The sequence below is a fragment of the Mobula hypostoma genome, chromosome 8 (genome assembly GCF_963921235.1).
Source record: "Mobula hypostoma chromosome 8, sMobHyp1.1, whole genome shotgun sequence".
NCBI lineage: Eukaryota > Metazoa > Chordata > Chondrichthyes > Myliobatiformes > Myliobatidae > Mobula > Mobula hypostoma.
This window is the reverse complement of record NC_086104.1, coordinates 35,361,937-35,386,735: the sequence shown is the minus strand read 5'-3', so window position 1 is coordinate 35,386,735 and position 24,799 is coordinate 35,361,937. Positions and strand designations below refer to the sequence as shown.

The following is a 24,799-nucleotide window of genomic DNA, read 5'->3' as shown; positions in this document are numbered from 1 at the left end:
AGAAGGACAAAACCCGAGGTCCATGAGGAAGTCCTCATCGGGGGATCAGAGGTGGAGAGGGTCAGCAACTTTAAATTCCCCTTTGTTATCATTTCAGAACACCTGTTCTGCACCCAGCACGTAAATGCAATTACAAAAAAGCACCACATCACTTCTACTTCCTTCAAAGTTTGTGAAGATTTGCATGACATCTAAAGATTTGACAAACTTCTATAGATGTGTGGTGGAGAGTATATTGACTGGCTGCATCACATTCTGGTATAGAAACACCAATGCCCGTAATCAGAAGATCCTACAAAAAGCAGTGGATGTGGCCTAGTCCATCACAGGTAAAGTCCTCCCCACCAATGAGCACATCTACATGGAGCATTGTCACAGGAAAGCAGCATCCATCATTAAGAACCCCCACCACCCACGTCATGGTCTGGTCTCCCTGCTGCAATCAGGAAGCTGATACAGGAGACTCAGGGATTCACACCACCAGATTGTGAAACAGTTATTACCCCTCAACTGTTAGGCTCTTGAACCAAAGGGGGTAACTTTACTCAACATTAGTTAGGGACAGTAAAGATGCCAGGCAGGACACTGAAATGTTCCTCTTGCAGGCTGTGGGAAGGCATGGAGACCTCCAGTGTCCCTGACAACTACAACTGCGAGGTGCATCCAGTTGCAGCATTAAGGAGCTGGAACTGGATGAACTCCAGATCATTTGGGAGGCTGAAGGGTTGATAGATAGGACATATAGAGAGGTAGTTACACCCAAGGTGCAGGACCCAGGAACCTGGGTGACAGTCAGGAAAGGGAAAGGGATTAAGGAGCCAGTGCAGAGTACCCCTGTGGCCAGCCCCCTCAACAACAGATACATCACTTCAGATGCTGTCATTGGGGTGGGGGGGGGGGAGTTGTGTGGATTGACCTAACAGAGTAAAGTCACAGTGGCTGGGTCTCTGACACTGTGTGTGTCAAAATGGAAGGCGGGAGAAGAGGCACGCTGTGGTGAGGGGGGATTAGAGGAATGGACAGGAAGGCGAGAATGAGAATCCCAGATGGTATGTTACCTCCCGGGTGCTAAAGTCCGGGATATCTTGGATTGAGTTCTCGGCATTCCTAAGTAGGACGGTGAATAGCCAAAAACCGTGGACCATGTCGGTACCAATGACATGGGTAGGACAAGTGACAAGGTTCTGCATAGGGAGTTGGGTGCTAAGTTAGAGGGCAGGACCTCCAGTGCTGTGATCTCAGGATTGCTACGTGCTAGTGAGGCCAGAACTAGGAACATTATACAATTTAGTATGTGGTGAAGGAGTTGGTGTAGGAGGGAGGCATAAGATTTTTGGATCATTGGGCTCTCTACCAGGGAAGGTGGGACCTGTGTAGAAGAGATGGTTTGCACCTGAACTGGGGGGGGGGTCGAATATCTTCGTGGGAAGGTTTGTCAATGCTGCACAGTGGGGTTTAAGTTAGAGTTGCAGGGTGATGGGAACTTGAGCGCCAGAACAGTTAGTGGAGAGGTTTTGAAGGCAGATCTTGGCAAGACCTCAGACAAAGTTAGGAATCTTAAGGTTGAACATGATACAACTAGTGTCCTGAGCTGTGGATATTTCAATGCAAGATGCATCGTAAGAAAGGCGTATAATAGCGCTGAAGATGAGGTAACATACATCAAAGTTGCTGGTGAACGCAGCAGGCCAAGCAGCATCTATAGGAAGAGGCGCAGTCGACGTTTCAGGCCGAGACCCTTCGTCAGGACTAACTGAAGGAAGAGTGAGTAAGGGATTTGAAAGCTGGAGGGGGAGGGGGAGATGCAAAATGATAGGAGAAGACAGGAGGGGGAGGGATAGAGCCGAGAGCTGGACAGGTGATAGGCAAAAGGGGATACAAGAGGATCATGGGACAGGAGGTCCGGGAAGAAAGACAAGGGGGGGGGTGACCCAGAGGATGGGCAAGAGGTATATTCAGAGGGACAGAGGGAGAAAAAGGAGAGTGAGAGAAAGAATGTGTGCATAAAAATGAGTAACAGATGGGGTACGAGGGGGAGGTGGGGCCTTAGCGGAAGTTAGAGAAGTCAATGTTCATGCCATCAGGTTGGAGGCTACCCAGATGGAATATAAGGTGTTGTTCCTCCAACCTGAGTGTGGCTTCATCTTTACAGTAGAGGAGGCCGTGGATAGACATGTCAGAATGGGAATGGGATGTGGAATTAAAATGTGTGGCCACTGGGAGATTCTGCTTTCTCTGGCGGACAGAGCGTAGATGTTCAGCAAAGCGGTCTCCCAGTCTGCGTCGGGTCTCACCAATATATAAAAGGCCACATCGGGAGCACCGGATGCAGTATATCACCTCAGTCGACTCACAGGTGAAGTGATGCCTCACCTGGAAGGACTGTTTGGGGCCCTGAATGGTGGTAAGGGAGGAAGTGTAAGGGCATGTGTAGCACTTGTTCCGCTTACACGGATAAGTTATATATTGGTGAGACCCGACGCAGACTGGGAGACCGCTTTGCTGAACATCTACGCTCTGTCCGCCAGAGAAAGCAGGATCTCCCAGTGGCCACACATTTTAATTCCACATCCCATTCCCATTCTGACATGTCTATCCACGGCCTCCTCTACTGTAAAGATGAAGCCACACTCAGGTTGGAGGAACAACACCTTATATTCCGTCTGGGTAGCCTCCAACCTGATGGCATGAACATTGACTTCTCTAACTTCCGCTAAGGCCCCACCTCCCCCTCGTACCCCATCTGTTACTCATTTTTATGCACACATTCTTTCTCTCACTCTCCTTTTTCTCCCTCTGTCCCTCTGAATATACCTCTTGCCCATCCTCTGGGTCACCCCCCCCCCGTCTTTCTCCCTAGGCCTCCTGTCCCATGATCCTCTCGTATCCCCTTTTGCCTATCACCTGTCCAGCTCTCGGCTCTATCCCTCCCCCTCCTGTCTTCTCCTATCATTTTGCATCTCCCCCTCCCCCTCCAGCTTTCAAATCCCTTACTCACTCTTCCTTCAGTTAGTCCTGACGAAGGGTCTCGGCCTGAAACGTCGACTGCGCCTCTTCCTATAGTTGCTGCTTGGCCTGCTGCGTTCACCAGCAACTTTGATGTATGTTGCTTGAATTTCCAGCATCTGCAGAATTCCTGTTGTTTGCCTGAAGATGAGGTAGCTGGTTTACAAACAGAGGCAATGTATAGTGAGGAGAGGCTGTTGATAGGGCAAAATTGCAGTCAACAGGATGAGTTGAATGTAAAGGGCGGACAAAATTGAAAAGGGTGAATACAGGACTGAAGGTGTTATATTTGAATGCGTGCAGTATATGGAATAAGGTAGATAAACTTGCAGCACAGTTGCAGATTGCCCAGTGTGATGTTGTTGGCATCACTGAATCATGGCTGAAAGATCATAGGTGGGAGCTTAATGTCCAAGGATACACATTGTATTGAACAGATAGGCAGAGGGGGCAGTGTTGCTCTGTTGTTAAAAACTAAAATCAAATCATTGGAAAGAGATGACTTATGGTCGGAAGGTGTTGAATCATTGTGGATAGAGCTAAGGAACTGCAAGGGTAAAAAGACCCTGATGGGAATTGTATACAGCCCCCCAAACAGTAGTAAGGATGTGGTCTAAAAACTACAATGGGAGATAGAAAATGCATTCCAAAAGGGCAATGGTACAATAGTCATGGGAGACTTCAATTTGGAAAATCAGGCTGGTGCTGGATTCCAGTGGGGGAATTTCTAGAGTGCTTGTGAGATGGCTTTTTAGCAGTTGATGGTTGAGCCCACTAGGGGATCAGCTAGTCTGGATTGGGTGTAGGTCAGAGAAATAGAATTGATTAGAGAGTTTAAGAAAAAGAACCCCTGGATGCAAGTAATCATAATATGAATGAATTCACCCTGAAATTTGAGGAAGAGAAGCTAAAGACAGATGTACCAGTATTACAGTGGAGTAAAGGAAATTACAGAGGCACGAGAGGGGAGTTGGCCAGAATTGATTGCAAAAGTATGCTGGCAGGAATGATGGCAGAGCAACAATGGCTGGAATTTCTGGAAGCAATTCGAATGGCACGGGATGTATACATCCCAAAGAGGAAGAAGTGTTCTAAAGCAAAGATGATGCAACCGTGCCTAACAAGAGAAGTCAAACCCAACATAAAAACCAAAGAAAAGGCATATAATAGAGCAAAAATTATGCACTTCGGTAAAAGAAATGAAAGGGTTGACAGTTTCTAAATGGAGAGAAAATACAAAAAACTGAGGACTTGGGAGTCCTTGTGCAGGATTTCCTAAAGGTTAATTTGCAGGTTGAGTCTGTGGTGAGGAAGGCAAATGCAATGTTAGCATTCATTTCAAGAGAACTGGAATAAAAATGCAAGTATGTAATATTGAAACTTTATAAAGCACCAATGAGGCCTCACTTGGAGTATTGTGAGCAGGTCTGGGGCCTTACCTTAAAACAGATGTGTTGACTTTGGACAAAGTTCAAAGGAGGTTCATGAAAATAACTCCGTGATTAAATGGCTCGTCATATGAAGATCACTTGATGGCTCTGGGCCTGTACTCACTAGAATTCGGAAGAATGAGGGGTGACCTCTTTGAAACCTATTGAATTGTGAAAGACCTTGATGGAGTGGATCCAGAGAGGGTATTTCCTATGGTGATTAATTCTAAGATCAGAGGACACAGCCTCAGAATAGAGGAATGACCTTTCAGAATGGAGTGGTGAATGTGTGGAATTCTTTACCACACGCAGCTGTGGAGGCTCAGTATTTGGGTATATTTAAGGCAGAGGTTGATAGACTCCTGCTTGGTCAGGACATGAAGGGATACAGTGTGAAGGCAGGAGATTGTGGCTGAGAGGCAATTTGGATCAGCCATGATGAAATGGTGGGGCAGACTCAATGGGCCAAATGGCCTAATTCTGCTCCTATATCTATAGTCTTATGGTCTTGTATCTTATGGAATTGTTCCTACAACTTAATGAAGTCGCTTTCCTTTTGTATTTGCAGTTTGCTGTCTGCCCTGCTGGCTGCGGTCTTTTTTTCAGTATTATAATTTTTATTTTTTTTTACACCCAATCTCGGGATTTTTTTTGTGCAGGGAAGGGGTTTTGGGGATTGATGTTCCTGTTCAGCTTTTGTTCATGTTTTTACAGGGAAGTGGAATTTGGGGGTTGATAATCATGCTGCATTTCTTTTCTTTCTTGGTTTTGTGGCTACCCAGAGAACTGAAGACTTTCAGAGTTGTATATTTTGATAATAAATGAACCTTTGAACCTTAAGCCAGGGGTTCCCAACCTTTTTTTTGCCATTGACCCCCACCATTGACCGAGGGGTCCATGCATCCCAGGTTAGTATCCCCTGCTTTAAGCAAATTACTGGGAGATATCTTCAAGTCACGAAAGATACAATTTCAGCATGAGTTATGGGATGGAGAGTCTGAACAGATGAGATAATACCAGTTATGTTGGAAGTCTGTGCCTTATCCACCCAAGTTTTTCCGGGACTGTGGTGGGAAATCTAGTAGTGCATAGTCCAAGGTATAGGTAGTGCAATCACTCGAGCCAGGTGTGATGTTTCCAAAAAGATCGTCTATTGGTGGGTCCTCGGTGGCTGTAGAGAGTGTAAGGAGGCTGATGCCTGGGCAGCCAGTACACGGTTGAACAGATTGGAGTTCGGGCCCAGTGGCACAGAGTGCAAGGTGACTGTGGACCCTTCCTCCACTTTCACTACCATTGTGATGCGACAACATCTTTCACTAGGTCCACCGTTGAGGTTTGAGTTGGTTCACTTTTTGTCTGGAACCACCCCTCAACCATACTGGCATGGGTGACCATACCAGGAGCTAAGCACCAGATGGCTAAACTGCAGACCGCATTGTTCTCAGGACCTTCTGAACTAACAGTCCTCTCCGCCATGACAAGGTGATGATCCTTGGAGAAGCTTGAAGAGATACACACAGTGGGGACAGATGAGGCTCCAGAAAGGTTTGAGTTTGCACAGAGAAAATATAAAATTCAAGCCATTAGTGGGCCAGGAGCCAAATTAAGTCTGAGTGTCACTACCTTGGTATAGTATTCGGTGTTTTCCATAACCTAAACATTTCCTGCAAGTTTTATTGAGTAATCACTGTCTGGAGATTGTATGGCTGTATTTCTGGATATCTAAGTTTATTACATTGGACTTCCAGCATCACATTTGCTTCTGTGCAATTGTTGGCCTTAATGATCTGAAATCCATCATTTGGGTTTTCCACTGTGCTGACAGTTCCTGGCAGTATCATATCATGCGAAGTACTTTTCTATTGATCATTCACTTGTATCTCTTTGTTAATTTGATATTTGGTATAACTTTAGGATGTATGAATGCAAGTGATGGCAACGTGCAATTGTATTCCATCATTTTATTGGAATAGATTATCGTTAAGTGTAGGAATAAAATAATGTCTAAATTGAAAGTATTGTTTTTATAGTCTGGTACATGTCATACCTCAAGTAAACTGCCATATTCCCTTAAGCATTTTTTCTCCTAATTACTAAAAACCACAGTAAAATCATCCTTTTGCAGAACATTTCAAATATTTACCTATCTTCTGCTTTCCTTGGCCCCTGATATTTAAAGATCATCACGAGGACTCAAATATTACAGTCATTTATGCAAGTACTGTGCAGTGAGATGAGAACATAATTTTTGTGTGCTAACTTTAATGGATCAAATTTTAAGTCATGATCTGATCTACATCCAATTCCCAGAGAAGTGCTGTTAAATCCACAATGTATTTTACACTAATAATTTCAGAAGTTTTAAAGGATCTATTTCACAAATATGAAAAAATTTTAAGAATAACAAGCATTAGTAATGACTGAATGTGCTGGAAATGGTCAGTAGTTCACCTAGGAAGAGTAAAACAAAGTTAACATTTCACGTTCTCTAAAGCAGTGGTTCTCTACATCAGCCATATGGCCCCCAGGAGGGCATGCTTGACTTTGTAGGGGCCACGAGTTAAGAAAACAAGAAACTGGGGGCCACAGGAGTTTCTGAATGGGCTCCTGATAAGTTTATAGCTTAAATTAAATATTACTGAAATACATAAAAAAAAATATATATGTAATTTAGTTGGAACCCTGAATGAAATGATTGGGGAAATATGTTAGATGAGGCAGCATCTAAGAGAGTGATCTGAGGCAGAGTGGTAGGGCTTTGGCCCATTCGGGCTTCGGCGATAACGGGTCGAGGCGAGGTAAGTCACCTGTGAGGAATAGAAACAGGAAATATGTCTGTGAGGCTGGTGTTCTGTACTGGGTGTCAGATGTGGGATGTCCGGGAGACTTCCAGCCTCCCAGACGGCCACATCTGCGCCAGGTGTGTCGAGCTGCGGCTCCTTGGGGACCGGGTCAGGGAACTGGAGATGCAGCTCGATGGCCTTTGTATGGTCAGGGAAACCGAGGAGGTAATAGGGAGGAGCTATAGGAAAGTACTCACACCGGGGACTCAGGAGACAGATAAGTGGGTAACAGTCAGGAGAGGAAAGGGCAAGAGTCAGATACTGGAGAGTACCCCTTAACAGTAAGTACTCCTGTTTGAGTCCTGTGTGGTAGGGGGACCTACCTGGGGAAAGTAACAGTGGCCACACCTCTGGAACAGAGTCTGGCCCTGTGGCTCAGAAGGATAGGGGAAGGAAGAAGGCAGCAGTAAAAGAGGACTCTATAGTTAGGGGGTCAGACAGGTGATTCTGTGGACGCAGGAAAGAAACACAGATGGTAGTTTGCCTCCCAGGTGCCAGGGTCGGGGATGTTTCTGATCGCGTCCTGGTTATCCTGAAGGTGACAGCCAGAGGTAGTGGTACATATTGGTACCAATGACGTAGGTAGGAAAAGGGAGGAGGTCCTGAAAACAGACGACAGGGAGTTAGGAAAGAAGTTGAGAAGCAGGACCTCAAAGGTAATAATCTCGGGATTACTGCTTGTGCCATGGGGCAGTGAGTATAGGAATATAGTGAGGTGGGGGATAAGTGCGTGGCTGAGGGATTGGAGTAAGGGGCAGGGATTCAGATTTCTGGATCATTGGGACCTCTTTTGGGACAGGCGTGTACAAAAAGGATGGGTTGCACTTGAATCCAAGGGGGACCAATATCCTGGCGGGGAGGTTTGCTAAGGCTATTGGGGAGAGTTTAAACTAGAATTGTTGGAGGGTGGGAACTGAACTGAAGAGACGGAGGAAGGGGCCATTGGCACACAAGTTGTGAAAGCTTGGAGACAGTGAGAGAGGGAAGATAGGTAGGTGATAGAGAAGGGATACTCTCAGACCGATGGTAAAAGATGTGTCTATTTTAAGGCAAGAAGCATCATGAACAAGGCGGATAAGATTAGAGTGTGGATTAGTACTTGGAGCTTTGATGTTGTGTCCATTACAGAGACTTCGATGGCTCAGGGGCAGGAATGGTTACTTAGAGTGCCAGGCTTTAGATGTTTCAGAAAGGACAGGGAGGGAGGCAAAAGTGGTGGGGTGTGGCACTGCTGATCAGAGATAGTGTCACGGCTGCAGAAAAGGAGGAAAACATGGAGGGATTGTCTACGGAGTCTCTGTGGGTGGAAGTTAGGAACAGGAAGAGGTCAATAACTTTACTGAGTGTTTGTAATAGGCCACCCAATAGTAACAAGGAATTCAAGGAGCAGACAGGGAGACAGATTCTGGAAAGGTGTAATAATAACAGGGTTGTTGTGGTGGGAGATTTTAATTTCCCAAATATTGATTGGCATCTCTCCAGAGCAAGGGGTTTAGATGGGGTGGAGTTTGTTAGGTGTGTTCAGGAAGGTTTCCTGACACAATAGCTTACAAGAGGAGAGGCTGTACTTGATCTGGTATTGGGAAATGAACCTGGTCAGGTGTCAAGTCTCTCAGTGGGAGAACATTTTGGAGATAGCAATCACAATTCTATCTCCTTTACCACAGCTTTGTAGAGGGATAGGAACAGACAAGTTAGGAAAGCATTTAATTGGAGTAAGCGGAAGTATAAAGCTATCAGGCAGGAACTTGGAAACATAAATTTGGAACAGATGTTTTCAGGGAAATGTACGGCAGAAAAACAGCAAATATTCAGGGTATATTGGAACGTACCAATGAGACAGGGAAAGAATGGTAGGGTACAGGAACCACGGTGTACAAAGGCTATTGAAAATCTAGTCAAGAAGAAAAGAAAAGCTTACAAAAGGTTCAAAAACTAGTCAACGATAGAGATCTAGAAGATTATAAGGCTAGCAGGAAGGAGCTTAAGAATGAAATTAGGAGAGCCAGAAGGGGCCTTGAGAAGGCCTTGGCAAGCAGGATTAAAGAAAACCCTAAGGCATTCTGTAAGTATGAGAAGAGCAAGGGGATGCTTAATGAGTACTTTACTTCAGTATTCACTACGGAAAAGGATCTTGGCGATTGTAGGGATGATTTACAGGGGATTGAAAAGCTTGAGCATACAAGAAAGAGGAGGTGCTGGAGCTTTTGGAAAGCATCAAGTTGGATAAGTCTCCTGGACCAGATGAGGTGTACCCCAGGCTACTGTGGGAGGTGAGGGAGGAGATTGCTAATCCTCTGGCAATGATCTTTGCATCATCAATGGGGACGGGAGAGGTTCCGGAGGATTGGAGGGTTGCAGATGTTGTTCCCTTATTTACGAATGGGAGTAGAGATAGCTCAGGAAATTATAGACCAGTGAGTCTTACTTCAGTGGTTGGTAAATTGATGGAAAAATCCTGAGAGGGAGGATTTATGAACATTTGGAGAGGCATAATATGATTAGGAATAGTCACCATGGTTTTGTCAAGGGCAGGTCGTGCCTTATGAGCCCGATTGAATTTTTTGAGAATGTGACTGAACACGTTGATGAAGGTAGAGCAGTAGATGTAATATATATGGATTTCAGCAAGGCATTTGATAAAGTACCACACAAGGCTCATTGAGAAAGTAAGGAGGCATGGGATCCAAGAGGACCTTGCTTTGTGGATGGAGAATTGGCTTGCTCACAGAAGGCAAAGAGTGGCTGTAGATGAGTCATATTCTGCATGGAGGTCAGTGACCAGTGGTGTGCCTCAGGGATCTGTTCAGGGACCCTTACTCTTCATGATTTTTATAACTGACCTGGATGAGGAAGTGGAGGGATGGATTAGTAAATTTGCTGATGATACGAAAGTTGGGGGTGTTGTGGATAAAGTGGGACATCGATAGGATGCAAAACTGGGCTGAGAAGTGGCAGATGGAGTTCAACCCAGATAAGTGTGAGATGGTTCATTTTGGTAGGTCAAATATGATGGCAGAATATAGCATTAATGGTAAGACTCTTGGCAGTGTGTAGCTTCAGAGGGATCTTGAGGTTTGAGTCCATAGGACACTCAAAGCTGCTGCACAGGCTGACTGTGTGGTTAAGAAGGCATATGGTGCACTGGCCTTCATCAACCGTGGGATTGAGTTCAAGAACCGAGAGGTAATGTTACAGCTATACAGGACCCTGATCAGACCCCACTTGGAGTACTGTGCTCAGTTCTGATCACCTCACTACAGGAAGGATGTGGAAACCATAGAAAGGGTGCAGAGGAGATTTACATGGATGTTGCCTGGATTGGGGAGCATGCCTTATGAGAACAGGTTAAGTGAACGCAGCCTTTTCTCCTTGGAGTGGCAGAGGATGAGAGGTGACCTGATAGAGGTGTATAAGATGATGAGAGGCATTGATCGTGTGGATATTCAGAGGCTTTTTCCCAGGGCTGAAATGGCTAACACGAGAGGGCACAGTTTTAAAGTGCTTGGAAGTAGGTACAAGAGGAGATGTCAGGGTTAAGTTTTTTTACACAGAGAGTGGTGAGTATGTGGAATGGACTGCCGTCGATGGTAGGGGAGTTGGATGCAATAGGGTCTTTTAAGAGACTCCTGGATAGGTACATGGAGCTTTGAAAAATAGAAGACTATGGGTACCCCTAGGTAATTTCTAAAGTAAATAAATGTTCGGCACAGCATTGTGGGCTGAACGGCCTGCATTATGCTGTAGGTTTTCTATGTTTCTAAAACAGCTTAGCCTCTGTGTATGTGCGTAGCTGTGGCATGCCAATTGATATCTGTGCTTCTGCTTGAGCACACACAAATCACTGTTCACACCCTGCAGGGTAGCCCTCAGAGCCTCTCTCTACATCCACTGATTATACAGTGAGCAGGCAGGCATCACCCAGCAGGATACCCTGCAATGTGCTCTACCAGCTGGTGATTATAGATAATTACATGTTAATAGGAACCAGCCTCATCTCTTTCCAACTGAAAGATTGTTGGAAGTCTCCAGGTTTTCCACATCAAAACCTTTATCAGAAGGCAAGCTAAATGGAAAGCCTCACATGGCCGTATTGTAGTAATCTAATTAAACCGGTTTTGAATATAACGAACAAACTGAGGGTTGGATGGGGCTGTCTGCAGCAAGGCCAATAAGCAAGTTTGCAGCAGGAGCTGGTTACGTTTGTCTTCCATTGACCCATCCTTGTTATCATACCTATAAAACACGACATCACGGCTGCAGTTACTACAATGGGGTCATCTGCCCCAAACAGCTAAACTGCAGAGAGGCAAGAACGTGTGACGTCTGCTAGTGCACCACCACCTACCACTTCAACTTCCATTAAATCCCTGATACCTGTCATATTTTGGAAGGAACTTCAATTCACTTCTGTTGGTGAGTACAAGCTCTTAATTGTCACATATAATTTGCATATGCAATAGCATTTTTAAAAATATTTGGCTAGAAGTTAAATTATTTCTAATTTTAAAGTTCAATATTTTTAACAAGTACTGCCTAAATGTCTTGTTTTATGTTTACATCTATATTCCAATGCTGATACTTTTTCCACTTGTTATTACATTTGTTGTAATTATTTTACTAATTTTCTATAGAGCCTACTCACACAATTGTATTGTTGTTACTGATGTTTATTTAATATATATATAATTTTAAAAATTATATCTGATTACCCATGGCTACTGCAGCAAAGGAAAACATTAGCATTGAGTGCCTTGCCTATGTTTTTTTCCATCCCCGCAGAACAAAAAGATGTCTAATTTGTAAGACTGCACTATCAAATTAAAACATGCGGACATGTTAGCTGAGGAGGAAATAAAGCATCCAAGTCAGAGCTTTGAAATTATTTTATTTTTCATATACATCAGTAGTGTTATATTTAACTCATAATAACACCTAAAACCTGTTCAAATGTAAATATTGACTATATATTAGAATAGTCACTAAAGTTGACCAAAAAAACTTCAGCAATTAACGGAGACTATGGAGGGTAGGGGCTACAGAGGTAAATGAAAGTCACTGGTCCATGAGCATAAAAAGTTTGAGAACCACCGCTCTGAAGGGTGGATGTCATGAGATGTTCATTGTTTCTCACCATAGTTGCTGCTTCATCTTCCAACTATTTCTATCATTTTGTTTTTAATATTTCAAACATTGCAGCACTTTGATTTTTTTTGAATAATGTAACTAAATACTGAAAAACATTTTGTTTTTTCAATGAAATTTGTTTCTGATTTTATGTATTTGTTTTTGCATAGAATAGTTCTAATTGTCATTTGAGTAACTAATTTATCTTTAAATAGAAATTAAATTTAATTATTCAAATATAAGTGTAAATCAAAACTTGTATTTCAAATGGTGGCAATAAGTTTCCTTCAAACTTAGTTGAAAACAAATTGGCTTTGAATTTACTCTAGGGCTGCAAAGGGGCATTTATTAATTGTGCTACAACAGGCTAACAAGCTTGTTACTGCATTTTTAAATGTAGTAATACCTCAAGCCCACAGTCTCCACTCTACTGACTCACCCTTACACAGAGATATCTTTCAACTGATTGTTACATCAGTGTAGAGTTCAAAGGCTATATTGGGCAATATGAAGCCAGGAATATTTATGAACGAAGTCTAAGGGTGGGAGAAGGAATTTTTAAAAAGTTAGCTACTGCCAGCTGTAAGTGGTGGTCCAACCTGCATTCACTACTAGTGAAGCAGCCATTGTCATCGACTGGGTAATCAATGCTCGAGTGTTGAGAAGGCCATAGGGTTTGGTAATTTGGCTGAGGGTTCGAAAAGCCACGTGTTTATCTGAGGACATCCTTAACTTCATCCAACTTTTGAAATATTTGTACGGTTGAAGCTGCACTGTTGAATCTCAAATGAAATGGTGCAAATAAACTTGGATGATTTAATGTGGCATTGAGGAGCATTGTTGAGGCCCTGGCAAAGTTTTTTTTTGACATTATTGGCTATGATAGTATATTGGAGAGTGAATGAGGGGTGATGTTTGAAATGTATGCACAGTGTAAAATTGAGGCCGTTCAGGTGGCTGGTCATGAATTCAGTAATTAAGGGGTAAACACTTGAGCCTATTGAGTGAGGCTGATGTTCTGGAGCATGTTGATATTAAGGGAGAGGAGGTGTTGGAGTTGTTAAAATACATTAAGACAGATGAGTCCCCGGGACCTGACGGAATATTCCCCAGGCTGCTCCACGAGGCGAGAGAAGAGATTGCTGAGCCTCTGGCTAGGATCTTTATGTCCTCGTTGTCCACGGGAATGGTACCGGAGGATTGGAGGGAGGCGAATGTTGTCCCCTTGTTCAAAAATGTAGTAGGGATAGTCTGGGTAATTATAGACCCGTGAGCCTTACGTCTGTGGAGGGAAAGCTGTTGGAAAAGGTTCTTAGAGATAGGATCTATAGACATTTAGAAATCATGGTCTGATCAGGGACAGTCAGCATGGCTTTGTGAAGGGCGGATCGTGTCTAACAAGCCTGATAGAGTTCTTTGAGGAGGTGACCAGGCATATAGATGAGAGTAGTGCAGTGGATGTGATCTATATGGATTTTAGTAAGGCATTTGACAAGGTTCCACACGGTAGGCTTACTCAGAAAGTTAGAAGGCATGGGATCCAGGGAAGTTTGGCCAGGTGGATTCAGAATTGGCTTGCCTGCAGAAGGCAGAGGGTGGTGGTGGAGGGAGTACATTCAGATTGGAGGATTGTGACTAGTGGTGTCTCACAAGGATCTGTTCTGGGACCTCTACTTTTTGTGATTTTTATTAACGACCTGGATGTGGGGGTAGAAGGGTGGGTTGGCAAGTTTGCAGATGACACAAAGGTTGGTGGTGTTGTAGATAGTGTAGAGGATTGTCAAAGATTGCAGGGACACATTGATAGGATGCAGAAGTGGGCTGAGAAGTGGCAGATGGAGTTCAACCCAGAGAAGTGTGAGGTGGTACACTTTGGAAGGACAAACTCCAAGGCAGAGTACAAAGTAAATGGCAGGATACTTGGTAGTGTGGAGGAGCAGAGGGATCTCGGGGTACATGTCCACAGATCCCTGAAAGTTGCCTCACAGGTGGGTAGGGTAGTTAAGAAAGCTTATGGGGTGTTAGCTTTCATAAGTCGAGGGATAGAGTTTAAGAGTTGCGATGTAATGATGCAGCTCTATAAAACTCTTGTTAGGCCACACTTGGAGTACTGTGTCCAGTTCTGGTCACCTCACTATAGGAAGGATGTGGAAGCATTGGAAAGGGTACAGAGGAGATTTACCAGGATGCTGCCTGGTTTAGAAAGTATGCATTATGATCAGAGATTAAGGGAGCTAGGGCTTTACTCTTTGGAGAGAAGGAGGATGAGAGGAGACATGATAGAGGTGTACAAGATAATAAGAGGAATAGATAGAGTGGATAGCCAGCGCCTCTTCCCCAGGGCACCACTGCTCAATACAAGAGGACATGGCTTTAAGGTAAGGGGTGGGAAGTTCAAGGGGGATATTAGAGGAAGGTTTTTAACTCAGAGAGTGGTTGGTGCGTGGAATGCACTGCCTGAGTCAGTGGTGGAGGCAGATACACTAGTGAAGTTTAAGAGACCACTAGACAGGTATATGGAGGAAATTAAGGTGGGGGCTTATATGGGAGGCAGGGTTTGAGGGTTGGCACAACATTGTGGGCCGAAGGGCCTGTACTGTGCTGTTCTATTCTATGTTCTATGTTCTATTGCCACTCCAGCCTGCCTAGAATATCCTTAGAGGCACCACTTCAACTGTGTAGAAGCACATCTTCCAGGTGCATTGGAAGCCACCTTCTACTGCTGGGCTATAGGTAGTAAAATCACCCCAACATGAATAAGAGCCTCAGAAGTTGCAACAGGATGTGTTAGACACTTAGAGGAGCCTGTAATGAAAATTGCAGGCTTCAAAATCCATATGAGATGTCCTGAATTTCTATTTGTCTCATTTTTTTTCATAGAAATGGGATTCTTCAGTATACAATGTATTGCTATGGAATCCCACTACTTGGTGTCTGCCTTTAAAATGAATAACTATTAATATTGTCAGTAATTATCGATTACAATGGACATATCACTGTTTCGTGATAAACTAAATACAGACTCATTTCTTCAGTTCATTGTTGTACTGAGCTGATATATCAGACCCAAAAGACCCAAGCCAATTCAAGCATCCAGGAGATGTGATAATAAGTGTACAAGCACAACAAAGTAACTTGAGTCTAATTTATTATCATTAAATAGAAAATACAAATAAATGACACAAAATACTATGTAGTAAGCTGCAAAGATTTCAGGGGTCATGATTTGTAGTCTCCACTTGTTGGTGCTGTCATCAGGTGACTTGATTAGCAGATGAACTCTGAATTCCAACTCATGAAATCACCCTGGGTCCGTCCTAGGTAGCAATGATCACGATTCCACTGTCTAGACAAAGTCCCAAGAACTGAGCAAAAGGTGCCTCAAAAATAGGAGTTCAATCCACAAACTTAGCCAGACACACACAGATAGATAAACTCTTTGGTCTTTTATTCTCATGCTATTGGTGCCTTGAGGCCAAGAAACAATCTAGCCACTATTAACAAACATTTAACAAATCTACAATGTTTAACTTGTACAGACACTGTGAGCTCACAAAGAGTTAAAGTGCCAGTTGGAATTGTTCAGACTTTCATCTAATATTTTTACAAAATTTAACACATAACAGCACAATTTTCTGACAACAATCTGGAACAGATTTCTAATGCGGCAACTATAGTAGTAATATAAGGGATGCTTGGTCTTTCTACATCAGTTGTTGCACTAGGTAATGCTGTTGTTAAACCTAAGACAACAAGTGTCTGTTTAAGTGTATGAGACATTAGTGCCATAACACACAGCTTTTTTTGATAAGCAGTTGGATTTTTGTAAGGATGGATGAGGTTTGAAAAGGTTATTCAAAAATACTGATTATTAAAATTGGAAGAGCTGAGCCTGTATACTTATAAGTTTTCATCTTCTGAAATGGATTGCAATTAAGAAATTTAATATAACAATAAAAAAAATCTATTTGAATGGATATGCCCCTAATTTATTGATGGAGGTTTGAGTGTAGAATCTGTCTTGAGCCAGCAGTACAATGGAGCTTATGGAGGATTGGAGCAAAGTGGATGGTAACTTGCAAGTAGCTTGTGTTTCACAGTGCAGGTACAGATGTGCAGGTATTGCTACTAGATGTATATATGAAGTGATATGAGCTCAGAATCTGGCTGCCATTCGTACTGGAAAAAGTGTCAAACATTTTTTTTGCTCTGATACTATAACAGTTTTTTTTGATACTATGACAGTTTGTTTAAAAAAAGAGATCAACCACAAAGTTTTGGTTAATATTACATGGAATATTGTGATGACCATCTATAGTGTTATAGTCTTTGCTGGTACCATTAAGTTTTAAAACCACCTGTGATTTAACTTTTCTTTTCAGACTAAGTTTGAAAAGAGAAGTTATTTAACCTCGGTAATTATACAAGTTCTTTACTTGTTTTTCAATCCATCTGTATTGTTAGAACTTGTACAGAACAAGCTAGGTTAGTGATGCTTATAGCTGAGAGATCTCTGTTCAAGTCTGCTGTTCAATTCCTACTTCGGAGACCGCAGTACAAAAATTATGGCTAATATCCATTGCATTTAGAAAGAGGTGCACAGTTTTTTCCTGACGAAGGGTCTCGGCCTGAAATGTCGACTGCGCCTCTTCCTATAGATGCTGCTTGGACTGCTGCGTTCACCAGCAACTTTGATGTGTGTTGCACAGTTTTTGGAAATGCTATTCCTTTTGGATGAGGCAATGAACAAATTCCATTTTATTTTCTTAGATGTGCATAATAGATCCCATGACAGCATTTAAATCTTGTGTTCTTTCCAGAGTTGTGCCTGACCTGAGTGTTATCGGCATTTTCTTATACTGCCAGTGTCCTAGCTGATAATTATCTTTCGATTATTTTCAGTCAAAGCAAATTATTAGATCATTACCTCATTGCGGTTTGTGGGATCTTGAGCTCAAATTGGATATTCCAACATTGCAACAATTGTAACTTTAAAATGATCTATTTGCTGTAAAGGAGCTAAATACAGGAGCAGCATCTTCCCCTCTTTTAATGCTGCATTCAGATTTTTCAGAAGAATCTTCATCAAGATCCCTTTAAACATTATTTGAGAAATAGGAAACTGATTTCTTAAAGCTTTTTATTCCAGTTATGCTCCTTACCAAAACTGCCAGCAAGCATCTGGAAATTACTGGTACAAAGACTTATAAGAATTCATCAAAAATTTTGCAAACACATTGATCAAAACTGTTAATGAAGATTAAGACTAGAAGTTCAATTCCAACTAACGTTTTATGTGTCTGCTTGCTAACATGATAATAACATGTAAACAAGTATCAATATTTTCAAGGAGTATGCAAGATGCCAACAAATTTGGTTGTTGTGTAATTTTGTTTAAATATAGATACCCTATCATTATTTTACTCATGGTTTGTACTACAATATTTCATTATCATCTGAGTGTTTGGTTTAGTGCCAAGACTGTGCAATGTCTGTACTTGGAGTTTATTAGTTCAAGTTTTTTTTTAATGAGATCTGATCGTGCGTTGAAAATGACTCGTTGAAACTAGCTTGTATTAAGTGTACTGAGGAATGTTTAATAAAGGTTGTATCTCATGCAAGCTGATATTTGAAATAAAAACAAGAAATACTGGAAAAAAAACTCTAGTTAGGGAGCAGATGTGAAAAGTGAGGAATAGTTAACACTATAAAGATTTGAATCAAGTAGAGGGGAGCGAAGAACACAAGGCGTTAAGAATGGTGAGAAATGAATTGATTCAACAGGTGGTGCATGTCAAATGAGGATGGTAATAAGACAGATCTAAGACCATGACATAAAAAATACCAGAATCATTACAGGAAGTTTTTGGAGAAAAGGTAAAACTTTTGAAACCTGTACTGAATCCAGAAGTAGGAAAAATGCTGACTCAATTAATTAGTTGATCTTCCTTGAGTGTTCATCAGAGGAATGTAGAATCTGAGATTGCAGAGGGTAAGAGATTAATGTGATAAGTGACTGGCATTAGGTTCATAAATTTCAAAGAAAATAGGTGCACCTCAAAGCAATCATCAAACTCCTAATGTGGTCTCCAGCACTGCAGAGATCTCAAAACTGAACCCTTTGCTACTAAGTCACTGTTTTGGACTGCAAAGAATCAGACCTTCAGCCCACAATGTTGTGCCAAGCCATAAGACCACAAGCTATAGGAGGAGAATAAGGCCATTTGGCCCATCGAGTCTGCTCTGCCATTTCACCATGGCTGATCCAATTTTCCTCTTAGCCTCAATCTCCCTGTTATCCCTTTGTCCTGACCAATCAAGAAGCTATAAAACACTGCCTTAAATATACACAAAGACTTGGCCTTCACAGTTGCCTGTGGCAAAGAATTCCACAGATTTACATTCTCTGACGAAAGAAATTCCTCCTCACCTCCATTCTAAAAGAACTCCCCTCTATTCTGAGGCTGTGACATCTGGTCTTAGACTCTCCCACCATAGGAAACCTCCACTCTATCAAGGCCTTTCACCATTCAATAGGTTTCAGTGAGGTCACCCCTCATTCTTCTGAATTCTAGTGAATACAGGCCCAGAGCCATCAAACACTCTTCATATGACAAGCCATTCAATCCTGCAATCATTTTCGTGAAACTCCTTTGAACCCTATCCATTTTCAGCACATTCTTTCTAAGATGAGGCCCAAATCTGCTCACAGTACTCCATGAGTCCTCACTAGTGCTTTATAAAGTCTCAACCTTACATCCTCGCTTTTGTATTCTAGTCCTCTTGAAATGAATGCTAACTTTGCATTTGCCTTTCTAACCACAAACCAGATATCCCACCTCTCCCGGAAATTCCAGGAGTCTCCCGCATATTAATAGTGGCTCCCTGCTGCCTGCAAATTGTATACAATATCCCGGAAATCAATTTTTTGAGAGCAAGAGCGAGAGAGAGAGCAAAAGAGAGCATGAGAGACAACGAGAGAGAGAGCGTGAGAGAGTGAGCATGCGAGAGAGAGAGAGAGTGTGCCATGGCAGAGTGTTCCAAAAAAAGAAAATATAAAACGTATGTCACCCCAGACTACCCTAAAGTGTACCCCTGCCTAATGGAGGTCAAAAATAATGACAGTGTTGCTCGCTGCACTGTTTGCAACAGTGACTTTTCTATTACCCATGGTGGGTTAAGACTGTAAAAGACATGTTGAGGTGAGTTTAACAGGTGTCATTCATTCGTTAGCATAGCTTAAACTAGCTGGCTGGCTGCTAAGGAGCTACTCTATTGCAGACATCCCACCTCTCCTGGAAGTTCCGGGAGTCTCCTGCAAATTGATGTTACTACCTCCCTGAAATGAGTTTTTGCAGGGTGGGATGTCTGCCACAGACTCAGCCTTAAAATTAAGCTTTAGGGAATCCTGCATAAGGTCTCCCAAGTCCGAAAGCACCTCAGATTTTATTATTTTTTTATTTAGAAAATAATCAACCCTTTCATTTCTTCTACCAAAGTGCATGACGATGCAATTCCCAGTGCTGTATTCCATCTGCCATTTCTTTGCCTATTCTCCGAATCTGTCTGGGTACTTCTGTAGCCTCTCTATTTCTCAAAACTACCTGCTCCTCCACCTATCTTCATATTGTCTGCAAACTTTGCAACAAAGCCATCAATTCCATCATCGACATCATTGACATAAAATGTAGGAAGAATTAGTCCCAACACAGACCCTGTGGAATGCCACTAGTCACTGGCAGCCAGCCAGAAAAGGCTCCCTTTATTCCCATTCTTTGCATCCTGCCGATCAGCCACTGCTTTATCCATGCTAGCATGTTTTCCTGTAATACCACTCAAGGAAGATCAACTAATTAATTGGGTCAGCACTTTTCCTACTTTGGATTCAATACAGATTTCCTGTAATTCCTGCTTGTTAAGCAGCCTTATGTGCAGCACCTTGTCAAAGGCCATCTGAAACTCCAAGTACACAATATCAACCGATTCTCCTTTGTCTATCCTTGATATTCCTTCAAACCAAATAAATTAGTAATCAAATGGCCAACTAAACTAGTCACTTATGCCTACACAATGACCATATCTTTCTATTTTCCTTATATTCACATGCCAATTCACTATAAATGTCTCTTAAAAGTTCCTAATATATCTACCTCTACCATCCACCCCGGGCAGAAATTTCCAGCCACCCACCACACTCTGTGTCCGTAATATATATAACTTGCATCTTCATTGTCTCCTTTAAAATTACCTGCTCTAACTTAAATGCGTGCCCTCTGGTATTAGATGTTTCACCGTTGGAAGCAGGCAAAGATGAAGTGAACCCTATCCTGATGGTTCTCAGAAGAGAAAGGATGGGAGCAGTTGTACAGGAGGTGAAATAGACATCGGCAAGCGATACAGTGGAGAAGGATCCTTGACTGAGCTGAAAAGGAAGACTTAATTAGATACATTGGAAGAGTCGTTGTCATGTGGATGTGACTGTGAATATACCTAAGATCAACAAACATTACCACAGCCAGTAATATAAATTTGGAGGAATCAAAGAAAAAATGGCTCTTTTTGAAGAAAAACTAAAACAGAATATTGCTTTGATATGTGCATTTATTTTTCTTCAGTAGATGGTGCCTCGCCTGCTGAGTGTCTGTACCTTTTCCTATTTTTATTTCAGATTTACAGTATCTGCAGTTTCTATTTTTAATCTGAGAACCCGTTCAGTCAGCAGAGGAAAATGGTGGTATTGAATGAAGGCAATTTAAATGTCAAATCAAGGAAGAATCAGATGGCTCTTTGGTTGAATTGAATTGACTGTATTTCTTACATCCTTCACAGACACGAGAAATAAAAAGCATTACGTTGCGTTTCCATCTAAATGTGCAATGTACAATCATAGCAATTTTTAATAGATAGAACAGTCATTGTAATATAGAGTACACACAAATCAGCGTGAGTTAATCAGTCTGATGGCCTGGTGGAAGAAGCTGTCCCAGAGCCTGTTGGTCCTGGCTTTTATGCTGCGGTACTGTTTCCTGGATGGTAGCAACTGGAACAGTTTGTGGTTGGGGTGACTCAGGTCCCCAATGATCCTTTGGGTCTTTTTTACACACCTGTACTTGTAAATGCCTGAATCATGGGAAGTTCACATCTACAGATGCACTGGGCTGTCTGCATCACTCTCTGCAGAGTCCTGTAATTAAGGGAGGTACAGTTCCCATTACCAGGTAGTGATGCAGCCAGACAGGATGCTCTCAATTGTGCCCCTGTAGAAAGTTCTTTGGATTTGGGAGCCCACACCAAACTTCCTCAACTGTCCACCCTGGTAAAAGAAAGAACCTAAAGAATAACAACAGGAATTCTGCAGATGCTGGAAATTCAAGCAACACACATCAAAGTTGCTGGTGAACGCAGCAGGCCAGGCAGCATCTGTAGGAAGAGGCGCAGTCGACGTTTCAGGCCTGAAACGTCGACTGCGCCTCTTCCTACAGATGCTGCCTGGCCTGCTGTGTTCACCAGCAACTTTGATGTGTGTAACCTAAAGAATAATTGAGATTTGCAATGATGGTAGTTAAACCTGGAGTTTGTTTTACAACTAAGTTTGAATTTGTAATTTTTCTTATTCAGTATAACATGTCACCAGCATGATAATTTGTAGCTGAAAGGATAAGGTTCTTTTTCAGAAATGTTATCATCATTTAGTTTCAACATCTTTCCAGTACATATTCTGTCATCTTTTTCAGACATATTGAATGATGCTGTCTTTGATGAGGACCACGATGAAGTAGTTATTGTGAAGGGTATCGAAATGTTTTCACTTTGTGAACATCATTTAGTTCCATTTTTTGGCAAGGTCAGTATACAGTTTAAAAAATCTACAATCAGTGAATATGGTCCTCAATATACTGTTAAAAGCACAAAGCAAAGGCATCATTAGCTTTTGGAATTATTCACAGTTCCTTCATTTTGCAACCTTTTGCAAATATTAATAAATATATCAATATAGTTGATATGCATTCTCTTTACACTGCTGTTTCTGCTCGGGAATTCATTTAATATCCCAAGAATTTTGCTTAACGAAAATCAGTTATTTTACTGAATTGATTTTTTTTATTTGTAAGGTAACTTTCTGGTCAACTAGTGAAAATAATCTTAACTTTTATCAAACTTTTGGCAATTTTGAATCCTTTAATCTTCGGCTTTCATGGAAAAGCTTCCTATCTTTATGGGGTAGAATGTATCCTTGTGTATCTATACTCTGTGAAACCATACCATGGACCAGAACTCTGTCCCAAAGTATGGTGATGAAATGAAACAAAACTATTCTGATTTCAGCTCTGTGCTTATTTTCTCTTAGTAGAATTATATTCTTACCCCAAAAATTGCTTGAATTCCTGTACAATATGAAGAAAACAAACTGATGGTTAAATACCTCTGAAGCATAAAACTTTAAATAAAATCAGAGTTTAATAAACGTCTCTAAAGAACAACCCAGTCATGAAAAAATACCTTGAGCCATCAAACCTCAATAACTTGTGAATATGTTTATTCTCTCCAACATCACAATTGTCTATACAGTGGGTGATCTGAAATACTTCTATGTAAACAAGAATCAAATATAACATGCCATGGATCTATTATTTAACTGGTTGAATCAAGAATTATTGAATTGGAATGCTGCTCACTTCCAATTGTTACATATCCTTCCTGTTCTAAGTACTTCCAGAATTATCTATTTTAATTAGTGTTTGAGCATCAGCAGTATTTTGCATTTTTATGTGCTTGTGTAATAAGACCATAAAACATAGGAGTAGAATTAGGCCATTTGGCCCACCAAGTCTGTTCCGCCATTCAATCATGGCTGATCCATTTTTCTCCTCCTCACCCCCACTCCCTGGCCTTCTCCCCGTAGTCTTTGATGCCATTGTCTGTATCCTCACCAATTACTAGTCACAGTAATATTTTGCCTTTTCATGCATTTTTGTCATTTTGTATCACTCTTTTAGCCAATGGAAAAGCTTTTATCAGCCTTGCTACAGCATGAATATAATACCATTTTAAATTAATTGAGGGCAAAGCAATGTGCGGCTCTTTTTCCTATTCTTATTTATTTCTCACTTGCAGGTACACATAGGTTACCTACCAAATAAAAAGGTGGTTGGACTAAGCAAACTAGCAAGGTAAGTAAACTGTAAATCAAATTTTTCACATTAGGTTTAAGCTTTTGATTACATTAGTTTATTCACAACTATCCTTTTTGCATAAGAAAATTATGTAAAATCTAACAGGAGGTTTGAAATAATGTTTATGACAGAACACCAAATTACAAATGCAGTACAAGGCAAATGCACAGTGATTGAAACTTGAGACCTTATATCATTACAGAGGCCTCTACATTCACTAGTGTTTGAGGTGATTCCTCTGGCAATGTAAAGATAAACCCTGTACTTTATTGCTTTGTTTCTTTTTCTTTTGACTTGCTCCAATCTGCTATGAATTTGGCACTTCAACAATTGATAGCTTTTTGAATATTAAAAAAAAATTGAAGGACAACTGATTAATGAAGGAAAGTGGTGCTAAGTTTTTAAAATCTGCCATTTTGCTCTCCAAGGGTGAAGCATTCGTAAGCGGTCAGGTGACTTTCTGGTTTAGTTTTTCTTGTTCTCCATTGTCTGGATTTGCATCAATATTAGAAAAATGCTGAGTCTTGTTAAATGAGGTTAAATGGGATTTGGCTCATGGGGAAGAGCGATCCATATTATGTAGTAAGATTATGGAAACAACCTATATGATTAGACATTACTCTCTGAACCAAGAACTGTGTTGGAACAAAGTAAAGTAATTGGTCATTTTCCCCTGCCATTTCTGCAGCAAACTAACTGACATAAAGGATGAAATTAGGTTAAGTTAAGAGGATCAGCTACTTCCACTCTTTGCACATGCCCAATCCCTGACAGTAGTTTGGTTTAGACCATAAGACAGGAGCAAAATTGGGCCATTCAAAAAATTCCTCCTTGCCACTGTTCTGAATTTTGAGGCTGTGCCCTGCAGTTCTGGATACCCCCACCAGAGGAAACATCCTCTCCACATCCACCCTATCTAGTCCTTCTAAGGTAAAATCTTATGGCGTTACAGGAAAGATACTGGCATAGATAATGGAATGGCTGACAGGCAGGAGGCATCGAGTGGGAATAAAAGTTGCCTTTTCTGGTTGTCTGCCAGTGACTAGTGGTATTCCTCAGGGGTCAGTATTGAGACCACTACTTATCACATTGTTTGCCGGTGTCTTAGATAAGGAGTTGATGGCTTCGTGGCAAAGTTTGCAGATGATACGAAGATTGGTAGAGGGGTAGGTAGTGCTGAGGAAGCAATGTGATTTCAGCAGGACTTAGACCAATTGGA

The 24,799-nt window shown here is 41.7% G+C and overlaps 1 protein-coding gene across 1 annotated transcript in view; it reads left to right on the top strand.

The window, feature by feature from the left end:
- gch2 (GTP cyclohydrolase 2) overlaps positions 1–24,799 on the top strand; it is a 47,413-nt gene that overhangs the window by 5,790 nt on the left and 16,824 nt on the right. The window contains exons 3-4 of the mRNA XM_063055016.1: positions 22,141–22,250; positions 23,522–23,577. Of these exons, the coding sequence (XP_062911086.1) occupies positions 22,141–22,250; positions 23,522–23,577 (166 nt within the window). The remainder of the gene's footprint in view (positions 1–22,140; positions 22,251–23,521; positions 23,578–24,799) is intronic.